At 51.3% G+C, this 10428-nt stretch overlaps 1 protein-coding gene and 1 pseudogene across 8 annotated transcripts in view; one reads left to right on the top strand and one right to left on the bottom strand.

The window, feature by feature from the left end:
- Positions 1-304: 304 nt before the first annotated feature.
- The window catches only part of LOC119337305, a 16548-nt gene continuing 6424 nt past the window's right edge, over positions 305-10428 (bottom strand). For 4 of the 8 annotated variants that reach the window (XM_037609418.1, XM_037609422.1, XM_037609415.1 and 1 more), the window contains exons 3-4: positions 1700-3234; positions 305-1322 (exon numbers count right to left, since the gene is read on the bottom strand). In XM_037609418.1, coding sequence (XP_037465315.1) covers positions 494-1162 — 669 coding nt within the window. In that variant the 5' untranslated portion in view covers positions 1163-1322; positions 1700-3234 and the 3' untranslated portion in view covers positions 305-493. Of the gene's footprint in view, positions 1326-1699; positions 3235-3893; positions 4012-4719; positions 4848-10428 lie in introns of those variants that run through there. The other 4 variants (XM_037609419.1, XM_037609420.1, XM_037609417.1 and 1 more) reach the window with 4 other exon arrangements.
- LOC119337307 overlaps positions 3314-10428 on the top strand; it is an 11776-nt pseudogene continuing 4661 nt past the window's right edge.

Here is a 10428-nt window from a genome sequence, read left to right as displayed (position 1 = left end):
ATGGCACTTTATTTAAAATTGTGGCAGTGTTACATCGTTGAGTACATGAGATAATAAAAAGCTGGTAGCAACATCTGCCCAAACAAAACTTACTTATCATAACAGTATCGCGGAGCCACATGTCGTTTGATTTATCTACCGGTTGCAAACGTTGTACACTGCTTAGTGAATTAGGGATTTTCTGTGTTTTCAGTTATGACCTTGCCCTCTACCCAAGCGCTTGACTAGCTCTTCATATTCATTTCTCGTTATACTAGAAAGTAGCAATCCCAAATAAAATGCATTATTCTCTGACCCAACATGATAAAAAAACAGAGGCATGCAGTAGTGGTAACACGCATGTGTGACGGATAAAATTAGGCCGTTTTCATCTTTGTTCTTTTTCATCAGGCATAAGGCACTGTTACAGAACACACATGAAAGCAGGAGGAAGTAACCAAGCAGCTACCATCTCTAAGATCTCTTGATCCGAACGAGGCCGTCCCGATTAATCTTACACCGAGGTGGCGGCCGCCGCGCGCGCCATGAACGCCGGGAGGCTCGTGATGTGCCGCAGCAGATACGCCATCTCCTCCTCGTCGTCATCTTCGTCCTCACACATGGAGTCGCCGTCGTTGCTTCCGCTGCTGCTGTTGTCGCTGCCGTAGTGCACGACCTGCTCGTCCTGTCCGAGAAACTGCAGGAAGTTGGCGAGGACGTCCCCCTCCAGCCACTTAACGCCGGGCAGCGGCGGTGCTGCGGCCTCCTCCGCCTCTTTGAGGAACTGCACGTACTCGGCGAGGACGTCCCCCTCCAGCCACTTGACGCCGGGAAGCGGCGGTGCTGCGGCCTCCTCGGCCTCTTTGAGGAACTGCACGTACTCTGCGAGGACGTCCCCCTCCAGCCAGACCACCGGGAGCGGCGCCGTCACGCACGCCGGCTGTGCCTGTCCGACGATCTGCACGTACTCCGGGGGCGCCATGCTGCCGGCCGGCTGGTCGCTGCTCCTCGTCCCGTATGCAGATTGTGGGAGAAAGGAAGGAAGAAGAGCTAGGTCCTGACGCGATTGATGGAGGAGGATTGAGCTAGTGTTGTTCCTTGAGGTTATGTATAAAGAGTGGCCGATGCGACAGTAACTCGGTATCGGTACCGGGTCTGAGTGCCCGACGGACTGAGAGTGCATATTCGGGCCAGGTTTTGCAGTGGCGTGGCGTGCGCGCAAAGCAGTGGCGTGGAATCTCCAAGGGAAGGTGTGTGCGTACGCGTGCGTCGATCGGGCGTCGCTCGGTCCTCAACGCGGGTGAAGCACGCACGCACGCACGTGCTCCTCATCATCAAATCATCTGCTAAGAGAAAAATAAACAAAGGCTGAGCTGCTTTCTTTTAGAGACTTTCGATCTATTCATAACTATATAAGATAGTACTAGTACAAAGCACATCAAAAGCAAAAACTACATCCAGATCTGTGCCTACAAGCACCGGAGCCCGCAGTACACTACAACCTTTAGGTTCACATCAGCAGCCATTTTAATAATTATCCACAAAGTAGTACATAAGTAAGCATGAAGCTATCATCTTGGCAACACCTCTCGCTACTCTTATCTCCTTGATGAAGGGATGCAGATGTCCGAACCGAATACCAAACAGACATCGCACCAAAGTCTAACATTTAAAGCCGGATGCCCCAGCCAAGCCACAATGCCGGGACTGGGTCACGTACCGGTCCGACGCACTCTTAGAGGTCGCTGCCGCCGTCTTACACCGATCCATCTCTAGAGCAGGTACTGACGCACCAACCTTGTCAGGCCTGTCGCCGGCGCCAGACAACGGCATCATCCTGCACGTATCCATCCACACACGCCCGTCGCCGAAACACCGCAGCGCCATGCCGTCGGGATCCGCAGTCGGCCTTGCGGTACATTTAACACCGCTTCTCATCTTGTCCCCTCCAGCCAGCACTTGCTCCAAGACGATGCCCCCATGAGGGAGAACGACACCGAAGGCGCCGTCATCGTCCGATCCGGTAGGCCTAGATCTAGAGTTTCCCTTGAAACATCCCGATCGAGTTGATTTGACCTGCAACAACGATGCCTCGAGAAGAAAACGACATTAGAGACACCACCATCGTCCGCCAAGACCGCAGTCAGGCGCGATTTTCGCTGGAAGCCGCGTCGTCCCGATCTCACGGCTAGCTGAAACCACATGGAGCTTCGCCATGAAAAGACGTACGTCGCCGCCGGTACTCAAACGAAGATCCTCCATCCCCTCACCGAAGCCCTTATCGCGCCGCCGACCATCCAAGTGAAGAATCAACAACGGATTTGGATGGGATCCAGATCTGCGGTTGCCGCCATGCCCACCATCGCCAGCACCACCAGCCATGGGGTCGTCGGTTACCGCCACATGGTCAGGGAGCTGCCCTGGCCGCGGTGTGAAGCCCCCAACCCGAGGTGCCCCAACCGCCTTGAGTGGTTGCCGCCACCTCTTCCTGCCTCAGCGCCTTAGCACCGGGCGCCGCCGCGGCCAACACCAGTGGCAGCGGCGACAGTAGATGCCTCAAAACAGGGTTAAAATGGGAGAGATTTTCACTTCCCGGCCTCTGCACCAATTATGGATGCATACAACTATTTTAGTATGAGTACCAATATAAATATGGTCCTCAATTTTTTTTAAATGAGTATCAAGATATTTCTTGATGGGTGGTTCCACAACAGACCAATCTTAACCCTCAATAAATGAGGAAAAACCCCTGTGCATCACCTGTCAATTCTAGGAATTGAACTTGGATTGTTAGGCTGCATAACTAACCACTGAGCCAAGGCACTGATCCACTTGTTTCTACTGAGACGCTGTTCGTGAGTTTTTTCTTTTCAAGGTGGGAGTACTCCTCTGTCGTACTTAACTGAAACGAAACATAATCCGGCGTGGCACATACTACAATGCAAGTATTAGTTTAGCAACGTAGTACTACAACCAGAATAGACACAAACCCTGCTATCCTGGCAAAGTGTTTACACTTTAGAGCACCGACAGAAAGAAGAGAATTCAAATTTCAAACCTCACCTACACCAGCCGCTTTCATCAGGATCAGGGCAAAGCCTGCGTGGTGTAAAGCACTTTGTACCGGCCAGTGATATGCTTGTTTGAGCAATGAACTCCTCACCTGCTTACCATTTGTGTAGGAGTGATCAGGCATCGTATGCTTCTCCTGTAAGTAGCCGAGCTGCTTTCCCGGTGTGTCCTGGACCGGCCAGCCTGCAGAGCACAGAGCAACAGAAAGATCAGTAAAGGCTTTGCATTCTATTTGGTATTTCCCATAATAAAGGAGCCGCACCACAGAGACAAGGGTTGCTTTCTTTCCATTCTCATGCTCCACTCCAGCCACCATGGGTTTAATTAGGATCCTTAATCTACATGTATATGCACGCATATCACATGCATGCTCCTAGAGATTGGTTCACAACTCCTCAAAGTGAACTTTGAGGTGCCCATTGCTTATCTTTTCATGTTCAATAATTTCATAATGCATTGTTGTCTGACACGGATTCGTGTTTTTGGAAGGTAAGATGCCCGGCAAATTGAGGGGCACAGCCTACCGGTCCGGCGGGGCAACCTTTGGCACCGACGACGAGCTCCTTCTGGTCGCACAGCATGGAGCACAGACTCTAGTCCTCCTTTTCTTCTATTTTTCTTATATACCAAACAATGGTTAACTTTGAGACACGCACGGTCTTGTAGCTGATGGAGCTCCTCTTCTAAACCATCCATTGTAGCCTTGTAGGGCTTCTCTACCTCTACTCCCACGGCCACCAGCAGCAGCATTAGCAGTACCAGCCCAATATACGCACACAGATCCCGATCCAGGAGGGAAACGGCTTCATGGGGCTAATCGAGGAGACGGTGACGAGCCTTACCAGGGCCGTGCTGAACAGGGCGATCCACTACGCCGAGTCTGCCATCGCAAAGGAGGCTGCCCTCCACCTCGGCATCCAGCGCGACCAGACCTTCATCGCCGACGAGCTCGAGATGATGCAGGGCTTCCTGATGGCCGCGCACGACGACCGTGACAGCCACAACAGGGTCGTGAAGATCTGGGTGAAGCAAGTCCGCGACGTTGCCTACGACGTCGAGGACTGCCTCCAGGACTTCGCTGTTCGTGTCACGGTGAGGAGGTCCTGGTGGCGTTTTCCTCGCAAGCTGCTGCACCGGCGGCGCGTGGCCAAGAAGATGAAGGAGCTCAGAGCAAAGGTTGAGGATGTCAGCCAGAGGAACCTGCGCTACCACCTCATCAAGGCATCCAAGCCAATCTCCGCTGATGAGCAGTCGTTGGCCGTCGCCAGTGCAACCATGTCTGACATTGACGAAGTAAGGCGGCAGCATGAAAAGGCAAAAGTGGCTCTCGTTCGGCTCATCAGCAAGAAGGACAATGACCTTAGAGTCATTGCGGTGTCAAGGACAAATGCTATCTGTCTTGGAGAGACCTCCATCGTCAAAAGAGCCTACGAAGATCTCAAGATACACAAGAAATTCGAGTGTTTTGCCTGGATCAGGTTGGTGCGACCCTTCAATTCGACAAAGTTCTTGCAAAGCATTGCCCGGCAGCTCTATGTACATTATCTTCAGCAGGCCAAGCAAACAGAGAAAAATCCTGCAGATGCCCAAGTTCTGAGAAAGATGGGGATGATGAGTGAGGAGGATTTGGCTAATGAATTCAAGACATATATCAGTGAGAAGAGTTACCTGATTGTGATTGATGACATACACACCGTTGAAGAGTGGGATCGCATTATAACATGCTTCCCACAAAGCAAGAAAGGAAGCCGAATCGTAGTGTCGGCACAGCAAGTTGAAGTTGCAAGCTTATGCGTAGGGCCGGAGAATGTAGCACCAGAGCACAGGCAGTTGTTTGCTGATCTTCATGCTTTCTACGAGAAGGTGACATTCAAACTCTGATTTGCCGAATATCATCTTACTAATGCTACCTCTTGTTGGCTTGCTGAACTAAGTACACATGAACCAATGTAACAAAGAACACCATCAATAACGTGAAGCAATCAATAGGTTGCCAAATCTAGTAAAGTACTTCCTCTCCGGTCAGTATTATAAGATGTTTTGGCTGTTTCAATATAGACTACATACGGATTGAAATGAGTGGCCAAACACACTAAAATGCGTCTACATACATTCGATTTAGAAAAAAAGCTAGAACATCTTATAATAGTGAACAGAGGGAGTAGTAGTCTTTACATTTGATATTTCAATTTTTATATAGATCAATAAGTCCATATATCTATACATTCGCGGGTAACATTTCATTGATATTCCATTTAAGGACCATGAGCTTACGTTATTTAATTCACCCAGGCCAAATCATACTTGTGCATTGATTTTAATTTCCCTAATTTTGGCTCCAAATTGTAAAATGCAAAATATCTCAAATATTCTGAATCCACAACCGTAGACACTTAATTAAATTGAATAGCCTTGCATTATTATTTTAATCTGGAGAATACAATTCCTACCACGTTTTTGTTTACATGAATTACAAGAAGGGCCATCAAGAACTTTATGTGCTAACATGATCTTCATTCACATCAACTAGTTTAGGGGATAGTGAACCTCGGTAATTGCTAGGCCGGATAATTAACTACCCTGGACACTACTCCTAAAGGAGATTTAAAGTTTTTAGAGGCGATGTTACCCCACATGGTTACGCAATTAGACATGTTTCATATTGTTTACATGTTCAGTTTTGAAGATTACATAAACTTATGAAAGTTTTAGCACTTGACTAAAGATTGTCCAGTGAAAAAATAAAGCAGCGCCTAATCATTGTTTTCTTATGTCTAGAGTTTTCAAGATGCAGCAGATCTGGCGGAAACAGGATCTAGCTCAAATATATCCTGTATGTATAATAATAACTCTCTGTACAGGAAGAGCTTAGTTGTTTTGAAGGAATCTGAGCCCATCGGACGTGACCAAGAAAAATCTGATACTATTGAAATAATTACAAATGGTGATAGCCAACACCTTGAGGTGGTCTCTGTGTGCGGGTGGTCTTGGGAAAACAACACTAATCAGAGATGTCTATGAAAGCCAAGAGCTCAGTGGCATGTTTGAGAAGTCTGCTTTTGTCACAATAATGCATCCTTTCAATCGGGAAAAGCTCATTGAGAGCTTATCTAGACAGTTTGGAGAAAAGGATGTGGAAAACATGTACCAGTATTTGGAAGGAAGGAAATACTTGGTTGTTCTTGATGATCTCTCGTCCACCACGGAATGGGACGCTATAAAACAACATTTTCCTCCAACAGGCACAGCAAACCGGATCATAATCACCACAAGAAAAGAGGATATTGCGAAGCATTGTTCGAAGAGGCATAAGAATATATACAACCTCCAGGGGCTGGTATACAAAAATGCCCTTGACCTCTTCACACAGAAGGTACCAATAACATATGGTTTGTTTGTTTTATTTGACCGAAAAAGGCAGGTTGTAGGTTCTGATAACATATGGTTTGTTTGTACACATGTGTCAGGTCACAGAGAAAAAAAAAAGATGATTGTTACGCATGTGCTAACTATTAGTTACATGATATATTTATTGAAAATATAAAAAGAAGCCATATATTCTGATGTCCTAGGCATCAATGGTAGGGTTCAGTGTAGGCTGAGGCGGTTCCACCCGATCAACCATACACTTTGAAGGAAGGCATTGGCCAGCAAAGGGCCAGAGGGCCAGCAAGAAACAATAATAAGATGGTTGGATTAGGTTTTATCATCGAGGACCTGGTGGATGATGATGGCAGGCATGCTGTTACATCCCCGGATTCAAATTTTGGTTAAAGTCCAAACCATATGTGGTACAGCCTATGCACGTCAGCCATCTGTTTGGACTACTGTCCTCTCTTCAGTCAAAAGTATTAGGGAAATGTTTTACATCTGTAGTCTGATTTTAGCTTTTGGAAGGAAAATTGAGTTTCAATTGAACAAGGAAAGTGCCTCCATCACATGAAAAAAGTGTTTCCACATCACAATTTTGTTACATGGGAACAACTTAGAATAAGTGTTTTCATCTTAGAACTTTTATGTTGTGTATGTTTCAACAGTGTTTCCATTTCATGAGTAAAATTTTAAAATGTTTCCATAGACTCCGACCTGATGCCAGTCCATAGTCACTGCCAAAGTCCTAATTCTAAGAGTTGGCAAGTTTGGCCCAAAGAGATATTATATGCTAGTATTACTTCCTTTAGATTAACAGCTGTAGGATTAACACACCACCATGGCACAGATGATCGCACTCCAACATAGGATGCCATGGATTAGGCTATGGTTCGCTAATTGGCCTCACCAGAGTAGTAGCATGCTTCGTCGACAAGGTCGCCGGGAAGCCGCCCACCTGGAAGGCTTGGCTTATGAACAAGGCGGGCCGCCTCGCCTTTGTCAAATCCGTCCTGAGCGCGATCCCTATTCACCAGCTACTAGTGTTGGCGCCACCTAAGAAGACACTTAAGCTCTTGGAAAAGATAGAACGGATTCCTCTGGACGGGCCGCACCAAGGCCAACGGTGGCAATTGCCACGTTAACTGGCGGCGCGTTTGCCGTCCTATCCACCTGGGTGGCCTTGGTGTCCACGATCTGGAGCGTACCGGACTCGCTCTGCGCACGATGGCTATGGCTCAGCCGCGTCAACGATGGCAAGGGCTGGAGCGGCCTCGACATGCAGTTCTTGCGCGAGGAACGCGTGTTCTTCTTCGCGTCTACCACCACAACGGTGGGCAATGGGCAGCGCGCCCTTTTTTGGGAGGACCGATGGATCAACGGTCACGCCACTGGGGAGGTCGCGCCGCTCCTGTATGCCTGCATCCCCAAGCGACACCGCAAAACCAGGATGGTCGAGGCCGGCCTACATGAGAACCATTGGGCATCCGACATCCACGGAATGATCGGCATTCAAGAGGTAGGCCAATACTTGCACCTCTAGCGCATGATTGAGCACACTGCTCTCAATGCCGAGCCAGACAGTCTGTGCTGGAAGTGGAGCGTGAATGGCGACTACTCGACCAATTCTGCCTACCTGGCCACCTTCCACGGCTCCATCCAATGTCAGGCCTGGAGGCTCAACTGGAAGTGCTGGACGCCGCCACATGTTCGTCTCTTCCACTGGCTTGCCAACCTAGACCATTGCTGGATGGTCGACCGCCTCGCACGCCGCAACCTGCCACACCCGCAACGCTGCCCCCTTGCGATCAGGCTCCGGAGACGATACAACACTGCTCCTAGGATCCCATTCTACCGGCAGGTGTAGTACGCGATCCTCTCATGTCTGCGCTTCTCTTGCCTGCCGCCCGACTATGACGCCACACTCCATGATTGGTGGCTCTCGGCCAGGCAGAGCACTCCGAAGCCCATGCACAAAGGCCTTGCGTCCACAACCATGCTCGTCCCCTGGATGATTTCAAAGCACTGCAACGATTGCGTCTTCGACGATGAACGCCCCTCAATAAACACCCCGGTCGCCAGTGTTAAGCTTCATGCACTAGCCAACGCAACCAAAAGTCCGAACTGATGGAAAGGGCTAGGCAATCCACATATACACTTTAACACCCCCTCTCACATGTGACGCAGGGGAAGTCAACACATGAATAGACTCAGAGATATGGCTCAAGAGGCCTATACGTGGACACAACGGGGGCAGCAACAATTTTTGAATAAATTGCGAAAGTCAGGACTTGAACTCAAGACCTTAGGCTCTAATACCATGCTAAGCTTCATACACTCGCCAATGCAACCAAAAGTCTGAACTGATGGAAAGGTGGTAGGAGCTAGGATCCTACCTGGGCTAGGGCGTAGGTTGTACGGGAAGGGGGAGGGTTGACGGAGATGCGATTGTGGCTGCCGGCGGCGGGGCGCTGTGGCGCGATGAAGAAGAGGCGGCGGCGGCGCAAGAGGCGGCTAGGGTTAGGTCTCCCGGCTCCCTTCGGGAAGCCGAGCAAATAATGATTGCTTCTTGCTTGATTAGATTGATACATATCCTCTCCTTATATAGAGAGGTTTACTTGACTCCTAAGCAAACGGTCCTAATAACGATAAGATAATTGGGCTAAGCCCCTAATAATGATAAGATAACTTGGGCCACTCGGCTAAACCCCTAATATGCCGGTCATAACACTTCTCCCCGCCTGCACAAACAGCTCATCCTCGAGCTGTAAGGTGGGGAAGCGCTTGCTGAACTCCTCGAGGTGATCAACCAGCGTCAAACACCTTCGTGACAGCTGGGGCAGCCAGGTCGGCGGCGACGGCGGCCTCCGGAATGTAGTCTGCAGCCTCCAGGTAGAAGAGTCGCGGGCAGACGTGGCCGGGCGTGTAGGGCTCGTCGCAGTTGAAGCACAACCCTTGGCGGCGACGCTCGAGTAGCTCGGCCGAGGTGAGCCGGCGGAACGGGCGCGCCGTGGTCGCGGCGAGGGGTGCCGTGGAAGCCTAAGCAGGCCGACCCTGCGTGGGAACATCCGGCCAGGGTAGCGATCCAGCGGCCCGGGACGGTGAGTCTTGCTCGATGGCCACCGCGTGGCGCTCGAACGCGCGGGCGTAGTACATGGTCGTCTGGAGATCCTGGGGTCCCCGAAGCTCCATGTCCACGCGGATGTGATCTAGAAGTCCACCGACGAAGAGGTCGGCCCGCTGTTGCGCCATCACGTCTGACGTGTGGCATGCCAGGGCCTGGAAACGGTCGGCAAAGTCCTGAACCGTGGAGGTGAAGGGAAGGCGGCCTAGCTCTGCCAAGCGGCTCCCGCGGATCGGTGGCCCAAAACGAAGGAGGCAGAGCTCGCGGAAGCGCTCCCAAGGGGGCATGCTGCCCTCGTCCTGCTCGAGGGCGTAGTACCAGGTCTGTGCCGCGCCGCGGAGATGGTAAGAGGCGGGCCAGGTATGCTCCGAGGCGAGGGTGCGCTGCCCGCAAGAACTGCTCGCACTGGTTGAGCCAGTTGAGGGGGTCCTCCATGCCGTCATAAGTGGCGAAGTCCAGTTTGGCAAACCGCGGAGGTGTCTGAGTCGGAGCGTCGTGGCCGACTAGCTCGGAGGTGCGAAGCAGCGAGGATTGGGGCGCGCAATCAGCATGGCTGCGGCCCGCGGAGTGCCCCGCCGAGCCGGAGGGATCGCCGAACTGCAGAGTGGGTGTCGGCGGGTCTCCAGCCGACGTGTAGACGGGTGGCGGCGATGATCCGGTCAGGCAGACCGGTATTGGGGACGGTGACGGCGGGAAGCGCACTTGCTGGATTGGTACGCCTCCCTGCGTGGGTGACCCAGGCCCCGTGCTGGGCGGGGGCGGGGCCGGCAGATGCAGCGGTACGGACCCGGGTGGCATGGGGGGCGCAGCGAGGGCCGGTGCCGGCCACTGTGGCCATTGAGGCGCGGCAGCGGGCGGCGATGGAGCCGGCTGCTGGGGCTGCG

The sequence above is a fragment of the Triticum dicoccoides genome, chromosome 7B (assembly GCF_002162155.2).
Source record: "Triticum dicoccoides isolate Atlit2015 ecotype Zavitan chromosome 7B, WEW_v2.0, whole genome shotgun sequence".
NCBI classification, from domain to species: Eukaryota; Viridiplantae; Streptophyta; class Magnoliopsida; order Poales; family Poaceae; genus Triticum; species Triticum dicoccoides.
This window is presented reverse-complemented; position numbering and strand designations above follow the sequence as displayed.